This window comes from Petromyzon marinus, chromosome 71 (assembly GCF_048934315.1).
Source record: "Petromyzon marinus isolate PM22_M1 ecotype Great Lakes invasive population chromosome 71, UKy_Petmar_22M1.pri1.0, whole genome shotgun sequence".
In the NCBI taxonomy this organism is placed as follows: domain Eukaryota; kingdom Metazoa; phylum Chordata; class Hyperoartia; order Petromyzontiformes; family Petromyzontidae; genus Petromyzon; species Petromyzon marinus.
In genome coordinates, this window is record NC_133737.1 from 4943168 (window position 1) to 4967704 (window position 24537).

Consider the following 24537-nt stretch of genomic DNA (forward strand, 5'->3'; position numbering starts at 1 on the left):
CAGTGTTGTTCTTTTCCCAACCCTGTAACAATGTAATGGAACTAAATGAAAACTCACAACCTCTGTCTGCAGTGCACACACACTCACGACCCTATACATGGACCACAGCCTCAGTGTTGTTGTTTTTTACCCAACCCTGTAAGTGTTATTGAACTGATTAAATGAAGAACTCACAACCTCTGTCTGCAGTACACACACACACTCACGACCCTATACATGGACCACAGCCTCAGTGTTGTTGTTTTTTTTTGTTTGTTCTCAACCCTTGCCATTGAACTCAAAGGACACACAGAAAAAAAAAACCACAACCTCTGCCTCGCATCCGATTCACGCAGAGGGGATTGGCGTGCCAGTCTGCACCGTTAACTTATCGCCAATTGGAATTATTTTGAGATTGTGGAGGAGTGGTGAGTGGTGAGTGGTGGTGAGGGGTGAGTGGTGGTGAGGGGTGAGTGGTGAGTAGGGGTGAGGGTGAGTGGTGAGTAGGGGTGAGGGTGAGTGGTGAGGGTGAGTAAGGGGAGGGGTGAGTGGTGGGGGTAGTTCACTCGACAGAGGCATTTAAACGCAGGAGGCGATACCGCTAAGACAAAGAAGCAGATACAGACGAAGAGGTGAGTGGGTGAGTGAGTGGGTGAGTGGGTGAGTGAGTGAGTGGGTGAGTGAGTGAGTGGGTGAGTGGGTGAGTGAGTGGGTGGGTGAGTGAGTGGGTGAGTGGGTGAGTGAGTGGGTGAGTGAGTGAGTGGGTGAGTGAGTGGGTGAGTGGGTGAGTGAGTGGGTGGGTGAGTGAGTGGGTGAGTGGGTGAGTGAGTGGGTGAGTGAGTGTGTGGGTGAGTGAGTGAGTGGGTGAGTGAGTGGGTGAGTGAGTGAGTGGGTGAGTGGTGAGTGAGTGAGTGGGTGAGTGGGTGAGTGTGTGAGTGAGTGTGTGAGTGAGTGGGTGAGTGAGTGAGTGGGTGAGTGGGTGAGTGAGTGGGTGAGTGAGTGAGTGGGTGAGTGAGTGAGTGAGTGGGTGAGTGGGTGAGTGTGTGAGTGAGTGTGTGAGTGGGTGAGTGTGTGAGTGAGTGTGTGAGTGTGTGAGTGAGTGAGTGGGTGAGTGAGTGAGTGGGTGAGTGGGTGAGTGAGTGAGTGGGTGAGTGAGTGAGTGGGTGAGTGGGTGAGTGAGTGAGTGGGTGAGTGAGTGAGTGGGTGAGTGGGTGAGTGAGTGGGTGGGTGAGTGAGTGAGTGGGTGAGTGAGTGGGTGAGTGGGTGGGTGAGTGAGTGGGTGAGTGAGTGAGTGGGTGAGTGAGTGAGTGGGTGAGTGAGTGGGTGAGTGAGTGAGTGGGTGAGTGAGTGGGTGAGTGAGTGAGTGTGTGAGTGAGTGAGTGGGTGAGTGAGTGAGTGGGTGAGTGAGTGAGTGAGTGGGTGAGTGAGTGAGTGGGTGAGTGAGTGTGTGGGTGAGTGAGTGAGTGGGTGAGTGGGTGGGTGAGTGGGTGGCTGGGTGGGTGAGTGAGTGGGTGAGTGGGTGAGTGAGTGGGTGAGTGAGTGGGTGAGTGGGTGAGTGAGTGGGTGGCTGAGTGAGTGGGTGGGTGAGTGAGTGAGTGGGTGAGTGAGTGAGTGGGTGAGTGGGTGGGTGAGTGAGTGGGTGGGTGAGTGGGTGGCTGGGTGGGTGAGTGAGTGGGTGGGTGAGTGGGTGGCTGGGTGAGTGGGTGAGTGAGTGGGTGAGTGAGTGAGTGGGTGAGTGAGTGGGTGGGTGAGTGGGTGGCTGGGTGAGTGGGTGAGTGGGTGAGTGAGTGGGTGAGTGAGTGTCTGTGTGAGTGTCTGAGTGAGTGAGTGTCTGAGTGGGTGAGTGAGTGTGTGAGTGAGTGTCTGAGTGAGTGTCTGTGTGAGTGAGTGAGTGTCTGAGTGGGTGAGTGAGTGACTGAGTGTGTAAGTGAGTGAGTGTGTGAGTGAGTGAGTGTCTGAGTGGGTGAGTGAGTGAGTGTGTGAGTGAGTGAGTGTCTGAGTGGGTGAGTGAGGGAGTGTCTGAGTGGGTGAGTGAGTGACTGAGTGTGTGAGTGAGTGAGTGTGTGAGTGGGTGAGTGTGTGAGTGAGTGTGTGAGTGAGTGAGTGGGTGAGTGAGTGGGTGAGTGAGTGACTGAGTGAGTGTCTGTGTGAGTGAGTGTCTGTATGAGTGAGTGACTGAGTGAGTGTGTGTGAGTGAGTGTCTGTGTGAGTGTGTGAGTGAGTGTGAGTGAGTAGGTGAGTGAGTGACTGAGTGAGTGTCTGAGTGAGTGACTGAGTGAGTGTCTGTGTGAGTGAGTGTCTGAGTGAGTGTCTGTGTGAGTGTCTGAGTGAGTGTCTGTGTGAGTGAGTGTGTGAGTGTCTGTGTGAGTGATTGTGTGAGTGTCTGAGTGAGTGTGTGAGTGTCTGTGTGAGTGAGTGAGTGTCTATGTGAGTGAGTGTCTGTGTGAGTGTCTGAGTGAGTGAGTGAGTGTCTGAGTGAGTGAGTGTCTGAGTGAGTGAGTGTCTGTGTGTCTGTGTGAGTGAGTGGGTGAGTGAGTGGCTGAGTGAGTGAGTGTCTGAATGAGTGACTGAGTGAGTGTCTGAGTGAGTGAGTGTCTGTGTGAGTGAGTGTCTGTGTGAGTGTGTGAGTGTCTGAGTGAGTGAGTGTCTGTGTGAGTAGGTGACTGAGTGAGTGAGTGTCTGTGTGAGTGAGTGTCTGTGTGAGTGTGTGAGTGTCTGAGTGAGTGAGTGTCTGTGTGAGTAGGTGACTGAGTGAGTGAGTGTCTGTGTGAGTGAGTGAGTGGCTGAGTGAGTGAGTGTCTGAGTGAGTGAGTGACTGAGTGACTGACTGAGTGACTGAGTGAGTGACTGAGTGACTGAGTGAGTGACTGAGTGAGTGACTGAGTGAGTGTCTGAGTGAGTGGCTGAGTGAGTGGCTGAGTGAGTGGCTGACTGAGTGAGTGAGTGACTGAGTGAGTGACTGAGTGACTGACTGAGTGACTGAGTGAGTGAGTGGCTGAGTGAGTGGCTGAGTGACTGAGTGAGTGACTGACTGAGTGACTGAGTGAGTGACTGATTGAGTGAGTGACTGAGTGAGTGACTGAGTGACTGACTGACTGAGTGACTGAGTGACTGACTGAGTGACTGACTGAGTGGCTGACTGAGTGACTGAGTGAGTGACTGACTGACTGAGTGGCTGAGTGAGTGACTGACTGAGTGACTGAGTGACTGACTGAGCGAGTGACTGAGTGACTGACTGAGTGACTGAGTGACTGACTGAGTGGCTGACTGAGTGACTGAGTGAGTGACTGACTGACTGACTGAGTGGCTGAGTGAGTGACTGAGTGACTGACTGAGTGACTGAGTGACTGAGTGACTGACTGAGTGACTGAGTGACTGACTGAGTGACTGAGTGACTGAGTGAGTGACTGACTGAGTGAGTAACTGAGTGAGTGAGTGACTGACTGAGTGACTGACTGAGTGACTGACTGAGTGACTGACTGAGTGACTGAGTAACTGACTGAGTGACTGAGTGACTGACTGAGTGAGTGACTGAGTGACTGACTGAGTGACTGACTGACTTAGTGACTGAGTGACTGACTGAGTGACTGACTGAGTGACTGAGTAACTGAGTGACTGAGTAGCTGAGTAAGTGACTGAGTGAGTGACTGAGTGACTGAGTGAGTGACTGACTGAGTGACTGAGTGAGTGACTGACTGAGTGACTGACTGAGTGACTGAGTGACTGACTGAGTGACTGAGTGACTGACTGAGTGACTGAGTGACTGAGTGAGTGACTGACTGACTGAGTGAGTGAGTGACTGTCTGACTGAGTGACTGACTGAGTGAGTGACTGAGTGACTGAGTGAGTAAGTGAGTGACTGACTGAGTGACTGAGTGACTGACTGAGTGACTGAGTGACTGACTGAGTGACTAAGTGACATAGTGACTGAGTGACTGAGTGACTGACTGAGTGATTGAGTGACTGAGTGACTGACTGAGTGACTGAGTGACTGACTGAGTGAGTGACTGACTGAGTGACTGAGTGACTGACTGAGTGACTAAGTGACATAGTGACTGAGTGACTGAGTGACTGACTGACTGAGTGAGTGACTGAGTAACTAAGTGACTGACTGAGTGACTGACTGAGTGACTGACTGACTGAGTGACTGAGTGACTGACTGAGTGACTCAGTGACTGACTGAGTGACTGACTGAGTGAGTGAGTGACTGACTGAGTAACTGACTGAGTGACTGAGTGACTGACTGAGTGACTGACTGAGTGACTGACTGAGTGACTAAGTGACTGACTGACTGATTGACTGACTGACTGACTGAGTAACTAAGTGACTGACTGAGTGACTGACTGAGTGACTGAGTGAGTGACTAAGTGACTGACTGACTGATTGACTGACTGACTGAGTAACTAAGTGACTGACTGAGTGACTGACTAAGTGACTGAGTGACTCACTAAGTGACTGAGTGACTGAGTGACTGAGTGACTGACTGACTGAGTGACTGAGTGACTCACTAAGTGACTGAGTGACTGAGTGACTAAGTCACTCTGTTCACCCACAGGATGTTCGCTGCGACACCAAAGCTGATAATGATGATGCCACTGATGCTGCTGCTGCTGCTGATCATCAGCATCAGCAGCAGCATCAGCAGCAGCATCAGCAGTGGCAGAAGGATCAGCAGCAGCATCAGCAGCAGCAGGATCAGTGGAATGTCGACGGAGACGACCTGCCATGGAGCCTTTGATCTTTATATTATTACAGACAAGTAAGTCGTAGTATCATCATCATCATCAGTATCATCATCATCATCATCAGTAGTAGTATCATCATCATCAGTAGTAGTATCATCATCATCAGTAGTAGTATCATCATCATCAGTAGTATTATCATCATCATCAGTAGTATCATCATCATCATCAGTAGTATCATCATCATCAGTAGTATCATCATCATCATCAGTAGTAGTAACATCATCATCATCAGTAGTAGTATCATCATCATCAGTAGTATCATCATCATCATCAGTAGTATCATCATCATCAGTAGTAGTATCATCATCAGTAGTATTATCATCATCAGTAGTAGTATCATCGGTAGTAGTAGTATCATCATCATCAGTAGTATCATCATCATCATCAGTAGTAGTATCATCATCATCAGTAGTATCATCATCATCAGTAATAGTATCATCATCATCATCAGTAATAGTATCATCATCAGTAATAGTATCATCATCAGTAGTATCATCATCATCAGTAGTATTATCATCATCATCATCAGTAGTATCATCATCATCATCAGTAGTATCATCATCATCAGTAGTAGTATCATCATCATCATCAGTAGTATCATCATCATCAGTAGTAGTATCATCATCATCAGTAGTAGTAGCATCATCATCAGTAGTAGTAACATCATCATTAGTAGTATCATCATAAGTAGTAGTATCATCATAAGTAGTAATATCATCATCATTAGTAGTATCATCATCATTAGTAGTATCATCATCAGTAGTAGTATCATCATAAGTAGTAGTATCATCATCAGTAGTAGTATCATCATCAGCAGCAGTAGTATCATCATCAGTAGTAGTATCATCATCAGTAGTAGTAGTATCATCATCATGAGTAGTAGTATCATCATCATCAGTAGTAGTATCATCATCATCAGTAGTAGTATCATCATCAGTATCATCATCATCAGTAGTAGTATCATCATCATCAGTATTAGTATCATCATCAGTAGTATCATCATCATCATCAGTAGTATCATCATCATCAGTACTAGTAACATCATCATTAGTAGTATCATCATCAGTAGTAGTATCATCATCATCAGTAGTAGTATCATCATCATCAGTACTAGTATCATCATCTGTAGTAGTATCATCATCAGTAGTAGTATCATCATAAGTAGTAGTATCATCATCATCTGTAGTAGTATCATCATCTGTAGTAGTATCATCATCTGTAGTAGTATCATCATCTGTAGTAGTATCATCATCATCAGTAGTAGTAACATCATCATTAGTAGTATCATCATCAGTAGTAGTATCATCATCATTAGTAGTATCATCATCAGTAGTATCATCATCATCAGTAGTAGTATCATCATCATCATCAGTAGTAGTATCATCATCATCAGTAGTAGTATCATCATCATCAGTAGTAGTATCATCATCATCAGTAGTATCATCATCAGTAGTATCATCATCTGTAGTAGTATCATCAGTAGTAGTATCATCATCATCAGTAGTATTATCATCATCATCAGTAGTAGTATCATCATCATCAGTAGTAGTATCATCATCAGTATCATCATCAGTAGTATCATCATCATCAGTAGTAGTATCATCATCAGTAGTATCATCATCAGTAGTAGTTGTATCATCATCAGTATCATCATCAGTAGTATCATCATCATCAGTAGTAGTATCATCATCAGTAGTATCATCATCAGTAGTAGTAGTATCATCATCAGTATCATCATCAGTAGTATCATCATCATCATTAGTAGTATCATCAGTAGTATCATCATCATTAGTAGTAGTATCATCATCATCATCAGTAGTATCATCATCAGTAGTAGTATCATCATCATCATCATCATCAGTAGTATCATCATTAGTAGTAGTATCATCATCATCATCATCAGTATTAGTATCATCATCAGTAGTATCATCATCATCAGTAGTATCAGCATCATCATCATCAGTAGTAGTAACATCATCATCATCAGTAGTATCATCATCATCATCATCAGTAGTAGTATCATCATCAGTAGTAGTATCATCATCAGTAGTATCATCATCAGCAGTAGTAGTATCATCATCATCAGTAGTATCATCATCAGTAGTAGTATCATCATCAGTAGTATCATCATCAGTAGTATCATCATCAGTAGTATCATCATCATCAGTAGTAGTATCATCATCATCATCAGTAGTATCATCATCATCATCAGTAGTATCATCATCAGTAGTAGTAACATCATCATCATCATCAGTAGTATCATCATCAGTAGTAGTAGTATCATCATCAGTAGTAGTAGTATCATCATCATGAGTAGTAGTATCATCATCAGTAGTATCATCATCATCAGTATCATCGTCATCAGTAGTATCATCATCATCAGTAGTATCATCATCAGTAGTAGTATCATCATCATCAGTAGTATCATCATCATCAGTAGTCGTATCATCATCAGTAGTAGTATCATCATCAGTAGTAGTATCATCATCAGTAGTAGTATCATCATCATCAGTAGTAGTATCATCAATCATCATCAGTAGTAGTATCATCATCATCAGTAGTATCATCATCAGTAGTAGTATCATCATCATCAGTAGTATCATCATCATCAGTAGTATCATCAATCATCATCAGTAGTAGTATCATCATGATGTGTGAGTGACTATCTTACCAGCCACTAACACTAAACTAACCACTTAACCACTTAACTAACCACTTAACCAACCACTTAAACGCTTAACCAACCACTTACCCCATTACCTAACCACTTAGCCACTAAACTGACCACTTAACCACTTAACCAAACACTTAACAAACCACTCAACCACTTAACAAACCACTTAACTAACCACTTAACCACTTAACCAACCCCTTAACTACTAAACTAATCACTAAACTAACCACTTAACAAATCACTCAACCACTTAACCAACCACTAAACTAACCGCTTAACCACTTAACAACCCCTTAACTACTAAATTAACCACTTAACAAACCACTCAACCACTTAACCAATCACTAAACTAACCACTTAACCAACCACTAAACTAACCACTTAACCACTTAACTAACCCCTTAACCACTTAACCAAACACTTAACAAACCATTCAACCGCTTAACCAACCAGCTAACCACTTAACCACTTAACCAACCACTTAACCACTTAACTAACCAGTTAACCAACCACTTAACCACTTAACCAACCAGTTAACCACTTAACCAACCAGTTAACCAACCACTTAACCACTTAACTAACCAGCTAACCACTTAACCAACCACTTAACCACTTAACTAACCACTTAACCAACCACTTAACCACTTAACCAACCAGCTAACCACTTAACCAACCACTTAACCACTTAACTAACCAGTTAACAACCACTTAACCACTTAACCAACCAGCTAACCACTTAACCAACCACTTAACCACTTAACCAACCACTTAACCACTTAACCAACCACATAACCACTTAACCAACCACTTAACTAACAACGTAACCAACCACTTAACCACTTAACCAACCAACTAACCACTTAACCACTAAACTAACCCCTTAACCACTTAACCAACCACTTAACCACGTAACCAACCAGCTAACCACTTAACCAACCACTTAACCAACCACTAAACTAACCACTTAACAAACCACTCAACCACTTAACCAACCACTAAACTAACCACTTAACCAACCACTAAACTAACCACTTAACCACTTAACTAACCCCTTAACCACTTAACCAAACACTTAACAACCCATTCAACCGCTTAACCAACCAGCTAACCACTTAACCACTTAACCAACCACTTAACCACTTAACTAACCAGTTAACCAACCACTTAACCACTTAACCAACCAGCTAACCACTTAACCAACCAGTTAACCACTTAACCAACCAGTTAACCAACCACTTAACCACTTAACTAACCAGCTAACCACTTAACCAACCACTTAGCCACTTAACTAACCACTTAACCAACCACTTAACCACTTAACCAACCAGCTAACCACTTAACCAACCACTTAACCACTTATCTAACCAGTTAACAACCACTTAACCACTTAACCAACCAGCTAACCACTTAACCAACCACTTAACCACGTAACCAACCACTTAACCACTTAACCAACCACTTAACCACTTAACCAACCACTTAACCACTTAACTAACCACTTAACCAACCACTTAACCAACCAGCTAACCACTTAACCAACCACTCAACCACTTAACCAACCACTTAACCAACCAGCCAACCACTTAACCAACCACTTAACCAACCACTCAACCACTAAACTAACCACTTAACTAACCACTTAACCACTAAACCAACCACTTAATCAACCACTTAACCAACCACTTAACCACTTAACCAACCAGCTAACCACTTAACCAACCACTTAACCACGAAACTAACCACTTAACCACTAAACTAACCCCTTAACCACTTAACCAACCACTCAACCACTAAACTAACCACTTAACCACTAAACTAACCACTTAACCAACCACTTAACCACTAAACCAACCACTTAATCAACCACTTAACCAACCACTTAACCACTTAACCAACCACTTAACCAACCAGCTAACCACTTAACCAACCACTTAACCACTTAACCAACCACTTAACCACTTAACCAAGCACTTAACCAACCACTTAACCAACCACTTAACCAGTTAACCAACCACTTAACCACTTAACCAACCACTTAACCACTTAACCAACCAGCTAACCACTTAACCAACCACTCAACCAGTTAACCAACCACTTAACCAACCACTTAACCACTTAACCAACCACTTAACCAGTTAACCAACCACTTAACCACTTAACCAACCACTTAACCACTTAACCAACCACTTAACCACTTAACTAACCACTTAACCACTTAACCAACGACTTAACCAGTTAACCAACCACTAAACCAGTTAACCACTTAACCAACCACTTAACCACTTAACCAACCACTTAACCAACCACTTAACCAACCACTTAACCACTTAACTAACCAGTTAACTAACCACTTAACCAGTTAACCAACCACTAAACCACTTAACTAACCAGTTAACCAACCACTAAACCACTTAACCACTTAACTAACCACTTAACCACTTAACTAACCACTTAACCACTTAACCAACCACTAAACCACTTAACCAGTTAACCAACCACTAAACCACTTAGCTAACCAGTTAACCAACCACTAAACCACTTAACCAGTTAACTAAACCACTTAACCACTTAACTAACCACTTAACCACTTAACCAACCACTAAACCACTTAACCACTTAACCAACCACTAAACCACTTAACCAGTTAACCAACCACTAAACCAGTTAACCAACCACTAAACCACTTAACCACTTAACCAACCACTAAACCACTTAACCAGTTAACCAACCACTAAACCAGTTAACCAGTTAACCAACCACTAAACCAGTTAACCAACCAGCTAACCACTTAACCAACCACTTAACCACTTAACCAACCACTTAACCACTTAACCAACCAGCTAACCACTTAACCAACCACTCAACCAGTTAACCAACCACTTAACCAACCACTTAACCACTTAACCAACCACTTAACCAGTTAACCAACCACTTAACCACTTAACCAACCACTTAACCACTTAACCAACCACTTAACCACTTAACTAACCACTTAACCACTTAACCAACGACTTAACCAGTTAACCAACCACTAAACCAGTTAACCACTTAACCAACCACTTAACCACTTAACCAACCACTTAACCACTTAACCAACCACTTAACCACTTAACTAACCACTTAACCACTTAACCAACGACTTAACCAGTTAACCAACCACTAAACCACTTAACCACTTAACCAACCACTTAACCAACCACTTAACCAACCACTTAACCACTAAACTAACCACTTAACCAACCACTAAACCACTTAACCAGTTAACTAACCACTTAACCAACCACTTAACCACTTAACCAACCACTAAACCACTTAACCAGTTAACCAACCACTAAACCAGTTAACCAACCAGCTAACCACTTAACCAACCACTCAACCAGTTAACCAACCACTTAACCAACCACTTAACCACTTAACCAACCACTAAACCAGTTAACCAACCACTAAACCACTTAACCACTTAACTAACCACTCAACCAGTTAACCAACCACTTAACCAGTTAACTAACCACTAAACCAGTTAACCAACCACTAAACCACTTAACCAGTTAACCAACCACTTAACCAGTTAACCAACCAGCTAACCACTGCCCCCCCACTAGGTCTGGCAGTGTGGAGCACCACTGGTCCGAGATTGTTTCGTTCTCCAAGACGCTAGTGGAGAAGTTTACATCGCCGCTGCTCCGGCTGTCACTCATCACCTTCTCTACACACGCAGACACACTGCTGCCCCTGACGGCAGACAAGTCAGTCACTCAGTCAGTCACTCAGTCACTCACTCACTCAGTCACTCAGTTAGTCACTCAGTCAGTCAGCTAGGTACTCACTCAGTCACTCAGTCAGCTAGCTAGGTACTCACTCAGTCACTCAGTCAGCTAGCTAGCTACTCACTCAGTCACTCACTCACTCACTCAGTCACTCACTCAGCTAGCTAGCTACTCACTCAGTCACTCACTCACTCACTCAGTCACTCAGTCAGCTAGCTAGCTACTCACTCAGTCACTCAGTGACTCACTCAGGTACTCACTCATCACCTTCTCTACACACGCAGACACACTGCTGCCCCTGACGGCAGACAAGTCAGTCACTCACTCAGTCACTCACTCAGTCAGTCACTCAGTCAGTCACTCAGTCAGTCAGTCACTCAGTCACTCACTCAGTCAGTCACTCAGTCAGTCACTCAGTCAGTCACTCACTCAGTCACTCACTCACTCAGGTACTCACTCATCACCTTCTCTACACACGCAGATACACTGCTGCCCCTGACGGCAGACAAGTCAGTCACTCACTCAGTCACTCACTCAGTCAGTCACTCAGTCAGTCACTCAGTCAGTCAGTCACTCAGTCACTCACTCAGTCAGTCACTCAGTCAGTCACTCAGTCAGTCACTCACTCAGTCACTCACTCACTCAGGTACTCACTCATCACCTTCTCTACACACGCAGATACACTGCTGCCCCTGACGGCAGACAAGTCAGTCACTCACTCAGTCACTCAGTCACTCAGTCACTCAGTCACTCACTCAGTCAGTCAGCCAGTCAGTCACTCAGTCACTCAGTCAGTCACTCAGTCACTCACTCAGTCACTCAGTCACTCAGTCAGCCAGTCAGTCACTCACTCAGTCACTCACTCAGTCACTCAGTCACTCAGTTAGTCACTCAGTCAGTCAGCTAGCTAGCTACTCACTCAGTCACTCAGTCAGTCACTCACTCACTCAGGTACTCACTCATCACCTTCTCTACACACGCAGACACACTGCTGCCCCTGACGGCAGACAAGTCAGTCACTCAGTCACTCACTCAGTCACTCACTCAGTCAGTCACTCACTCAGTTAGCCAGTCAGTCAGTCAGTTAGTCAGTTAGTCACTCAGTCACTCACTCACTCACTCAGTTAGTCACTCATCACCTTCTCTACACACGCAGACACACTGCTGCCCCTGACGGCAGACAAGTCAGTCACTCAGTCACTCAGTCACTCAGTCACTCAGTCAGTCACTCACTCAGTCACTCACTCACTCACTCAGGTACTCACTCAGTCACTCACTCACTCAGTCAGTCACTCACTCAGTCACTCAGTCACTCAGTCAGCTAGCTAGGTACTCACTCAGTCACTCAGTCAGCTAGCTAGCTACTCACTCAGTCACTCACTCACTCAGTCACTCACTCAGCTAGCTAGCTACTCACTCAGTCACTCACTCAGCTAGCTAGCTACTCACTCAGTCACTCACTCACTCAGTCAGTCACTCAGTCACTCACTCATCACCTTCTCTACACACGCAGACACACTGCTGCCACTGACGGCAGACAAGTCAGTCACTCACTCAGTCAGTCACTCAGTCAGTCAGTCAGTCACTCAGTCACTCAGTCACTCACTCAGTCAGCTAGCTAGCTACTCACTCAGTCACTCAGTCAGTCAGTCACTCAGCTAGCTAGCTACTCACTCAGTTACTCACTCACTCAGGTAGTCACTCATCACCTTCTCTACACACGCAGACACACTGCTGCCCCTGACGGCAGACAAGTCAGTCACTCAGTCACTCACTCAGTCACTCAGTCAGTCACTCACTCAGTCAGTCAGTCAGTCACTCACTCAGTCACTCAGTCAGCTAGCTAGCTACTCACTCAGTCACTCAGTCAGCTAGCTAGCTACTCACTCAGTCACTCACTCAGTCACCCACTCACTCACTCAGTCACTCAGCTAGCTAGCTACTCACTCAGTCACTCAGGTACTCACTCAGCTAGCTAGCTACTCACTCAGTCACTCACTCACTCACTCAGTCACTCAGCTAGCTAGCTAGCTACTCACTCAGTCACTCACTCACTCAGCTAGCTAGCTACTCACTCAGTCACTCACTCACTCACTCAGTCACTCACTCAGTCAGTCACTCAGTCAGTCAGTCACTCAGTCACTCAGTCAGTCACTCAGTCAGTCAGCCAGTCACTCAGTCACTCAGTCAGTTAGTCACTCAGTTAGTCACTCAGTCAGTCACTCAGTCAGCTAGCTAGCTACTCACTCAGTCACTCACTCAGTCACTCAGTCACTCAGTCAGTCACTCAGTCAGTCACTCAGTTAGCCAGTCAGTCAGTCACTCAGTCACTCAGTCAGCTAGCTAGCTACTCACTCAGTCACTCAGTTAGTCAGTCACTCACTCAGTCACTCAGTCAGTCACTCAGTCAGTCACTCAGTCAGTCAGTCAGTCACTCAGTCACTCAGGTACTCACTCATCACCTTCTCTACACACGCAGACACACTGCTGCCACTGACGGCAGACAAGTCAGTCACTCAGTCACTCACTCAGTCACTCAGTTAGCCAGTCAGTTAGTCAGTCAGTCAGCCAGTCAGTCACTCAGCTAGCTAGCTACTCACTCAGTCACTCACTCACTCAGGTACTCACTCAGTCACTCACTCACTCAGTCACTCAGTCACTCACTCAGTCACTCAGTTAGTCACTCACTCAGTCACTCAGTCACTCAGTCACTCAGTCAGTCAGTCAGTTAGCCACTCAGTCAGTCACTCACTCAGTCACTCACTCAGCTAGCTAGCTACTCACTCAGTCACTCACTCACTCAGTCACTCACTCAGCTAGCTAGCTACTCACTCAGTCACTCACTCAGCTAGCTAGCTACTCACTCAGTCACTCACTCACTCAGTCAGTCACTCAGTCACTCACTCATCACCTTCTCTACACACGCAGACACACTGCTGCCACTGACGGCAGACAAGTCAGTCACTCACTCAGTCAGTCACTCAGTCAGTCAGTCAGTCACTCAGTCACTCAGTCACTCACTCAGTCAGCTAGCTAGCTACTCACTCAGTCACTCAGTCAGTCAGTCACTCAGCTAGCTAGCTACTCACTCAGTCACTCACTCAGTCAGCTAGCTAGCTACTCACTCAGTCACTCAGTCAGTCAGTCACTCAGCTAGCTAGCTACTCACTCAGTTACTCACTCACTCACTCAGTCACTCAGCTAGCTAGCTACTCACTCAGTTACTCACTCACTCAGGTAGTCACTCATCACCTTCTCTACACACGCAGACACACTGCTGCCCCTGACGGCAGACAAGTCAGTCACTCAGTCACTCACTCAGTCACTCAGTCAGTCACTCACTCAGTCAGTCAGTCAGTCACTCACTCAGTCACTCAGTCAGCTAGCTAGCTACTCACTCAGTCACTCAGTCAGCTAGCTAGCTAGTCACTCAGTCACTCACTCAGTCACCCACTCACTCACTCAGTCACTCAGCTAGCTAGCTACTCACTCAGTCACTCAGTCACTCACTCAGGTACTCACTCAGCTAGCTAGCTACTCACTCAGTCACTCACTCACTCACTCAGTCACTCAGCTAGCTAGCTAGCTACTCACTCAGTCACTCACTCACTCAGCTAGCTAGCTACTCACTCAGTCACTCAGTCAGTCACTCAGTCACTCACTCAGTCAGTCACTCAGTCAGTCAGTCACTCAGTCACTCAGTCAGTCACTCAGTCAGTCAGCCAGTCACTCAGTCACTCAGTCAGTTAGTCACTCAGTTAGTCACTCAGTCAGTCACTCAGTCAGCTAGCTAGCTACTCACTCAGTCACTCACTCAGTCACTCAGTCACTCAGTCAGTCACTCAGTCAGTCACTCAGTTAGCCAGTCAGTCAGTCACTCAGTCACTCAGTCAGCTAGCTAGCTACTCACTCAGTCACTCAGTTAGTCAGTCACTCAATCAGTCACTCAGTCAGTCACTCAGTCAGTCACTCAGTCAGTCAGTCACTCAGTCACTCAGGTACTCACTCATCACCTTCTCTACACACGCAGACACACTGCTGCCACTGACGGCAGACAAGTCAGTCACTCAGTCACTCACTCAGTCACTCAGTTAGCCAGTCAGTTAGTCAGTCAGTCAGCCAGTCAGTCACTCAGCTAGCTAGCTACTCACTCAGTCACTCACTCACTCAGGTACTCACTCAGTCACTCACTCACTCAGTCACTCAGTCACTCACTCAGTCAGTCAGTCAGCCAGTCAGTCACTCACTCAGTCACTCAGTCAGTCACTCACTCAGTCAGCTAGCTAGCTACTCACTCAGTCACTCAGTCAGCTAGCTAGCTACTCACTCAGTCACTCACTCAGCTAGCTAGCTACTCACTCAGTCACTCACTCACTCAGCTAGCTAGCTACTCACTCAGTCACTCAGGTACTCACTCAGGTACTCACTCACTCAGTCAGTCACTCAGTCAGTCACTCACTCAGCTAGCTAGCTACTCACTCAGTCACTCAGTCACTCAGCTAGCTAGCTACTCACTCAGTCACTCAGCTAGCTAGCTACTCACTCAGTCACTCACTCACTCAGCTAGCTAGCTACTCACTCAGTCACTCACTCACTCAGCTAGCTAGCTACTCACTCAGTCACTCAGCTAGCTAGCTACTCACTCAGTCACTCAGCTAGCTAGCTACTCACTCAGTCACTCAGCTAGCTAGCTACTCACTCAGTCACTCAGCTAGCTAGCTACTCACTCAGTCACTCAGCTAGCTAGGTACTCACTCAGTCACTCAGTCAGCTAGCTAGCTACTCACTCAGTCACTCACTCACTCACTCAGTCACTCAGTCACTCAGTCAGCCAGTCAGTCACTCACTCAGTCACTCACTCAGTCACTCAGTCACTCAGTTAGTCACTCAGTCAGTCAGCTAGCTAGCTACTCACTCAGTCACTCAGTCAGTCACTCACTCACTCAGGTACTCACTCATCACCTTCTCTACACACGCAGACACACTGCTGCCCCTGACGGCAGACAAGTCAGTCACTCAGTCACTCACTCAGTCACTCACTCAGTCAGTCACTCACTCAGTTAGCCAGTCAGTCAGTCAGTTAGTCAGTTAGTCACTCAGTCACTCACTCACTCACTCAGTTAGTCACTCATCACCTTCTCTACACACGCAGACACACTGCTGCCCCTGACGGCAGACAAGTCAGTCACTCAGTCACTCAGTCACTCAGTCACTCAGTCAGTCACTCACTCAGTCACTCACTCACTCACTCAGGTACTCACTCAGTCACTCACTCACTCAGTCAGTCACTCACTCAGTCACTCAGTCACTCAGTCAGCTAGCTAGGTACTCACTCAGTCACTCAGTCAGCTAGCTAGCTACTCACTCAGTCACTCACTCACTCAGTCACTCACTCAGCTAGCTAGCTACTCACTCAGTCACTCACTCAGCTAGCTAGCTACTCACTCAGTCACTCACTCACTCAGTCAGTCACTCAGTCACTCACTCATCACCTTCTCTACACACGCAGACACACTGCTGCCACTGACGGCAGACAAGTCAGTCACTCACTCAGTCAGTCACTCAGTCAGTCAGTCAGTCACTCAGTCACTCAGTCACTCACTCAGTCAGCTAGCTAGCTACTCACTCAGTCACTCAGTCAGTCAGTCACTCAGCTAGCTAGCTACTCACTCAGTTACTCACTCACTCAGGTAGTCACTCATCACCTTCTCTACACACGCAGACACACTGCTGCCCCTGACGGCAGACAAGTCAGTCACTCAGTCAGTCACTCAGTCACTCACTCACTCAGTCACTCAGTTAGTCACTCAGTCAGTCAGCTAGGTACTCACTCAGTCACTCAGTCAGCTAGCTAGGTACTCACTCAGTCACTCAGTCAGCTAGCTAGCTACTCACTCAGTCACTCACTCACTCACTCAGTCACTCACTCAGCTAGCTAGCTACTCACTCAGTCACTCACTCACTCACTCAGTCACTCAGTCAGCTAGCTAGCTACTCACTCAGTCACTCAGTGACTCACTCAGGTACTCACTCATCACCTTCTCTACACACGCAGACACACTGCTGCCCCTGACGGCAGACAAGTCAGTCACTCACTCAGTCACTCACTCAGTCAGTCACTCAGTCAGTCACTCAGTCAGTCAGTCACTCAGTCACTCACTCAGTCAGTCACTCAGTCAGTCACTCAGTCAGTCACTCACTCAGTCACTCACTCACTCAGGTACTCACTCATCACCTTCTCTACACACGCAGATACACTGCTGCCCCTGACGGCAGACAAGTCAGTCACTCACTCAGTCACTCACTCAGTCAGTCACTCAGTCAGTCACTCAGTCAGTCAGTCACTCAGTCACTCACTCAGTCAGTCACTCAGTCAGTCACTCAGTCAGTCACTCACTCAGTCACTCACTCACTCAGGTACTCACTCATCACCTTCTCTACACACGCAGATACACTGCTGCCCCTGACGGCAGACAAGTCAGTCACTCACTCAGTCACTCAGTCACTCAGTCACTCAGTCACTCACTCAGTCAGTCAGCCAGTCAGTCACTCAGTCACTCAGTCAGTCACTCAGTCACTCACTCAGTCACTCAGTCACTCAGTCAGCCAGTCAGTCACTCACTCAGTCACTCACTCAGTCACTCAGTCACTCAGTTAGTCACTCAGTCAGTCAGCTAGCTAGCTACTCACTCAGTCACTCAGTCAGTCACTCACTCACTCAGGTACTCACTCATCACCTTCTCTACACACGCAGACACACTGCTGCCCCTGACGGCAGACAAGTCAGTCACTCAGTCACTCACTCAGTCACTCACTCAGTCAGTCACTCACTCAGTTAGCCAGTCAGTCAGTCAGTTAGTCAGTTAGTCACTCAGTCACTCACTCACTCACTCAGTTAGTCACTCATCACCTTCTCTACACACGCAGACACACTGCTGCCCCTGACGGCAGACAAGTCAGTCACTCAGTCACTCAGTCACTCAGTCACTCAGTCAGTCACTCACTCAGTCACTCACTCACTCACTCAGGTACTCACTCAGTCACTCACTCACTCAGTCAGTCACTCACTCAGTCACTCAGTCACTCAGTCAGCTAGCTAGGTACTCACTCAGTCACTCAGTCAGCTAGCTAGCTACTCACTCAGTCACTCACTCACTCAGTCACTCACTCAGCTAGCTAGCTACTCACTCAGTCACTCACTCAGCTAGCTAGCTACTCACTCAGTCACTCACTCACTCAGTCAGTCACTCAGTCACTCACTCATCACCTTCTCTACACACGCAGACACACTGCTGCCACTGACGGCAGACAAGTCAGTCACTCACTCAGTCAGTCACTCAGTCAGTCAGTCAGTCACTCAGTCACTCAGTCACTCACTCAGTCAGCTAGCTAGCTACTCACTCAGTCACTCAGTCAGTCAGTCACTCAGCTAGCTAGCTACTCACTCAGTTACTCACTCACTCAGGTAGTCACTCATCACCTTCTCTACACACGCAGACACACTGCTGCCCCTGACGGCAGACAAGTCAGTCACTCAGTCACTCACTCAGTCACTCAGTCAGTCACTCACTCAGTCAGTCAGTCAGTCACTCACTCAGTCACTCAGTCAGCTAGCTAGCTACTCACTCAGTCACTCAGTCAGCTAGCTAGCTACTCACTCAGTCACTCACTCAGTCACCCACTCACTCACTCAGTCACTCAGCTAGCTAGCTACTCACTCAGTCACTCAGGTACTCACTCAGCTAGCTAGCTACTCACTCAGTCACTCACTCACTCACTCAGTCACTCAGCTAGCTAGCTAGCTACTCACTCAGTCACTCACTCACTCAGCTAGCTAGCTACTCACTCAGTCACTCACTCACTCACTCAGTCACTCACTCAGTCAGTCACTCAGTCAGTCAGTCACTCAGTCACTCAGTCAGTCACTCAGTCAGTCAGCCAGTCACTCAGTCACTCAGTCAGTTAGTCACTCAGTTAGTCACTCAGTCAGTCACTCAGTCAGCTAGCTAGCTACTCACTCAGTCACTCACTCAGTCACTCAGTCACTCAGTCAGTCACTCAGTCAGTCACTCAGTTAGCCAGTCAGTCAGTCACTCAGTCACTCAGTCAGCTAGCTAGCTACTCACTCAGTCACTCAGTTAGTCAGTCACTCACTCAGTCACTCAGTCAGTCACTCAGTCAGTCACTCAGTCAGTCAGTCAGTCACTCAGTCACTCAGGTACTCACTCATCACCTTCTCTACACACGCAGACACACTGCTGCCACTGACGGCAGACAAGTCAGTCACTCAGTCACTCACTCAGTCACTCAGTTAGCCAGTCAGTTAGTCAGTCAGTCAGCCAGTCAGTCACTCAGCTAGCTAGCTACTCACTCAGTCACTCACTCACTCAGGTACTCACTCAGTCACTCACTCACTCAGTCACTCAGTCACTCACTCAGTCACTCAGTTAGTCACTCACTCAGTCACTCAGTCACTCAGTCACTCAGTCAGTCAGTCAGTTAGCCACTCAGTCAGTCACTCACTCAGTCACTCACTCAGCTAGCTAGCTACTCACTCAGTCACTCACTCACTCAGTCACTCACTCAGCTAGCTAGCTACTCACTCAGTCACTCACTCAGCTAGCTAGCTACTCACTCAGTCACTCACTCACTCAGTCAGTCACTCAGTCACTCACTCATCACCTTCTCTACACACGCAGACACACTGCTGCCACTGACGGCAGACAAGTCAGTCACTCACTCAGTCAGTCACTCAGTCAGTCAGTCAGTCACTCAGTCACTCAGTCACTCACTCAGTCAGCTAGCTAGCTACTCACTCAGTCACTCAGTCAGTCAGTCACTCAGCTAGCTAGCTACTCACTCAGTTACTCACTCACTCACTCAGTCACTCAGCTAGCTAGCTACTCACTCAGTTACTCACTCACTCAGGTAGTCACTCATCACCTTCTCTACACACGCAGACACACTGCTGCCCCTGACGGCAGACAAGTCAGTCACTCAGTCACTCACTCAGTCACTCAGTCAGTCACTCACTCAGTCAGTCAGTCAGTCACTCACTCAGTCACTCAGTCAGCTAGCTAGCTACTCACTCAGTCACTCAGTCAGCTAGCTAGCTAGTCACTCAGTCACTCACTCAGTCACCCACTCACTCACTCAGTCACTCAGCTAGCTAGCTACTCACTCAGTCACTCAGTCACTCACTCAGGTACTCACTCAGCTAGCTAGCTACTCACTCAGTCACTCACTCACTCACTCAGTCACTCAGCTAGCTAGCTAGCTACTCACTCAGTCACTCACTCACTCAGCTAGCTAGCTACTCACTCAGTCACTCAGTCAGTCACTCAGTCACTCACTCAGTCAGTCACTCAGTCAGTCAGTCACTCAGTCACTCAGTCAGTCACTCAGTCAGTCAGCCAGTCACTCAGTCACTCAGTCAGTTAGTCACTCAGTTAGTCACTCAGTCAGTCACTCAGTCAGCTAGCTAGCTACTCACTCAGTCACTCACTCAGTCACTCAGTCACTCAGTCAGTCACTCAGTCAGTCACTCAGTTAGCCAGTCAGTCAGTCACTCAGTCACTCAGTCAGCTAGCTAGCTACTCACTCAGTCACTCAGTTAGTCAGTCACTCAATCAGTCACTCAGTCAGTCACTCAGTCAGTCACTCAGTCAGTCAGTCACTCAGTCACTCAGGTACTCACTCATCACCTTCTCTACACACGCAGACACACTGCTGCCACTGACGGCAGACAAGTCAGTCACTCAGTCACTCACTCAGTCACTCAGTTAGCCAGTCAGTTAGTCAGTCAGTCAGCCAGTCAGTCACTCAGCTAGCTAGCTACTCACTCAGTCACTCACTCACTCAGGTACTCACTCAGTCACTCACTCACTCAGTCACTCAGTCACTCACTCAGTCAGTCAGTCAGCCAGTCAGTCACTCACTCAGTCACTCAGTCAGTCACTCACTCAGTCAGCTAGCTAGCTACTCACTCAGTCACTCAGTCAGCTAGCTAGCTACTCACTCAGTCACTCACTCAGCTAGCTAGCTACTCACTCAGTCACTCACTCACTCAGCTAGCTAGCTACTCACTCAGTCACTCAGGTACTCACTCAGGTACTCACTCACTCAGTCAGTCACTCAGTCAGTCACTCAGTCAGCTAGCTAGCTACTCACTCAGTCACTCACTCACTCAGCTAGCTAGCTACTCACTCACTCACTCAGGTACTCACTCAGGTACTCACTCATCACCTTCTCTACACACGCAGACACACTGCTGCCCCTGACAGCAGACAAGTCAGTCACTCAGTCACTCACTCACTCACTCAGGTACTCACTCAGTCACTCAGTCACTCAGGTACTCACTCAGTCACTCAGTCAGTCACTCAGTCAGTCACTCAGTCAGTCACTCACTCAGTCAGTCAGCCACTCAGTCAGTCAGCCAGTCAGTCACTCAGTCAGCTAGCTAGCTACTCACTCAGTCACTCACTCAGCTAGCTAGCTAGCTACTCACTCAGTCACTCAGCTAGCTGGCTACTCACTCAGTCACTCAGTCACTCAGTCACTCACTCAGTCACTCAGTCAGTCAGTCAGTTAGTCACTCAGTCAGCTTGCTAGCTACTCACTCAGTCATTCACTCAGTCACTCACTCAGCTAGCTAGCTACTCACTCAGTCACTCACTCACTCAGCTAGCTAGCTACTCACTCAGTCACTCAGTTACTCAGGTACTCACTCAGTCACTCAGTCAGTCACTCAGTCACTCGCTCACTCATCACCTTCTCTACACACGCAGGCACACTGCTGCCCCTGACGGCAGACAAGTCAGTCACTCACTCAGTCAGTCAGTCACTCAGTCACTCAGTCAGTCAGCCAGTCAGTCACTCAGTCACTCAGTTAGCCACTCCGTCAGTCAGCCAGTCAGTCACTCAGTCAGCTAGCTAGCTACTCACTCAGTCACTCACTCACTCAGCTAGCTAGCTACTCACTCAGTCACTCAGTCACTCACTCAGTCAGTCACTCAGTTAGTCAGTTAGTCAGTCACTCACTCAGTCACTCACTCAGTTAGTCAGTCACTCAGTCACTCAGCCACTCAGTCACTCACTCACTCAGTCACTCACTCAGTCAGTCACTCACTCAGTCACTCAGTTAGTCACTCAGTCAGTCAGTCACTCAGTCAGTCAGTCAGTCAGCTAGCTAGCTACTCACTCAGTCACTCACTCAGCTAGCTAGCTACTCACTCAGTCACTCACTCAGTCACTCAGTCACTCAGTCAGTCACTCAGTCACTCACTCACTTAGTCACTCACTCAGTCACTCAGTCAGTTACTCAGCCAGCCACTCAGTCACTCAGTCACTCAGTCACTCAGTCAGTTAGTCACTCAGTCACTCAGTTAGTCACTCAGTTAGTCAGTCAGTCACTCACTCACTCAGGTACTCATTCACTCACTCAGTCACTCAGCCAGCCACTCAGTCACTCAGTCACTCAGTCAGCTAGTCACTCAGTCAGTCACTCAGTTAGTCACTCAGTCAGTCACTCAGTCACTCAGTCACTCAGCCAGCCACTCAGTCACTCAATCACTCACTCAGTCAGTCAGTCAGTCACTCAGTTAGTCACTCTGTCAGTCAGTCACTCACTCAGTCACTCAGCCAGTCACTCACTCACTCAGTCAGTCACTCAGTCACTCACTCACTCAGGTACTCACTCAGTCACTCAGTCAGTTAGCCACTCAGTCAGTCACTCACTCACTCACTCAGCTAGCTAGCTACTCACTCAGTCACTCAGTCAGTCACTCACTCAGTCACTCAGTCAGTCACTCACTCACTCAGTCACTCAGTCACTCAGCCACTCACTCACTCAGTTAGTCAGTCACTCAGTTAGTCAGTCACTCAGTTAGTCAGTCACTCACTCAGTTAGTCAGTCACTCAGTTAGTCAGTCACTCACTCAGTCACTCAGTCAGTCACTCAGCCAGTCACTCACTCACTCAGTCACTCAGCCACTCACTCAGCGACTCAGTCACTCACTAAGCCACTCACTAAGTCACTCACTCAGTCACTCACTCACTCAGTCACTCACCCACTCACTCAGTCACTCACTCAGTCACTCAGCCACTCACTCAGTCACTCACTCAGCCACTCACTCAGTCACTCACTCAGTCACTCACTCAGTCACTCATTCACTTACTCACTCAGCTACTCACTCACTCAGCCACTCACTCACTCAGTCACTCACTCAGTCACTCACTCAGTCACTCACTCAGTCACTCACTCAGTAACTCACTCACTCAGTCACTCACTCAGTCACTCACTCAGTCACTCACTCAGTCACTCACTCACTCAGTCACTCAGTCACTCAGTCACTCACTCAGTCACTCACTCAGCCACTCACTCACTCAGCCACTCACTCAGTCACTCAGTCACTCACTCTGTCACTTACTCAGTCACTCATTCACTCACTCACTCACTCACCTACTCACTCACTCACTCAGCCACTCACTCACTCAGTCACTCACTCAGTCACTCACTCAGTCACTCACTCAGTCACTCAGCCACTCACTCAGCCACTCACTCACTCAGTCAATCACTCAGTCACTCACTCAGTCACTCACTCAGTCAGTCACTCACTCAGCCACTCACTCACTCACCCACTCATTCACCCACTCACTCAGTCAGTCAGTCACTCACTCACTCACTCACCCACTCATTCACTCAGTCACTCACTCAGCCACTCACTCAGCCACTCACTCACTCAGCCACTCACTCACCCACCCACTCACTCACCCACACACTCACCCACTCACTCACCCACTCACCCACTCACTCACACACTCACCCACTCACTCACTCACTCACCCACGCACCCACTCACTCACCCACTCACTCACTCACTTACCCACTCACCCACCCACCCACTCACCCACCCACCCACTCACCCACTCCCTCACTCACTCACTCACCCACTCACCCACTCACTCACTCACCCACTCACTCACCCACTCACCCACTCACTCACCCACCCACTCACTCATCTCACTCACCCACTCACTCACTCACTCACCCACCCACTCACCCACCCACCCACTCACCCACTCACTCACCCACTCACTCACTCACTCACCCACTCACTCACTCACCCACTCACTCACCCACTCACCCACCCACTCACTCACTCACCCACCCACTCACCCACTCACTCACTCACCCACTCACTCACTCACCCACTCACCCACCCACTCACTCACCCACTCACCCAGGGAGAAGATCGCTTTGGGGATGAGGAAGCTTCAAGCGGTGGTGCCAGGTGGAGACACTTACCTCCAGCTGGGCCTCGAGCAGGTAGAGATATCGTCTCATCATCATCAGTATCATCATCATCAGTAT

General features: G+C 47.5%; 1 protein-coding gene across 2 annotated transcripts in view; it reads left to right on the forward strand.

Moving 5' to 3' along the window:
- The first annotated feature begins 462 nt into the window (after positions 1–462).
- LOC116938405 (anthrax toxin receptor 1-like) overlaps positions 463–24537 on the forward strand; it is an 81066-nt gene continuing 56991 nt past the window's right edge. For both annotated transcript variants that reach the window (XM_076055277.1, XM_076055278.1), the window contains exons 1-4: positions 463–611; positions 4535–4738; positions 11001–11144; positions 24411–24492. In XM_076055277.1, the coding sequence (XP_075911392.1) occupies positions 4536–4738; positions 11001–11144; positions 24411–24492 (429 nt within the window). In that variant the 5' untranslated portion in view covers positions 463–611; position 4535. The remainder of the gene's footprint in view (positions 612–4534; positions 4739–11000; positions 11145–24410; positions 24493–24537) is intronic.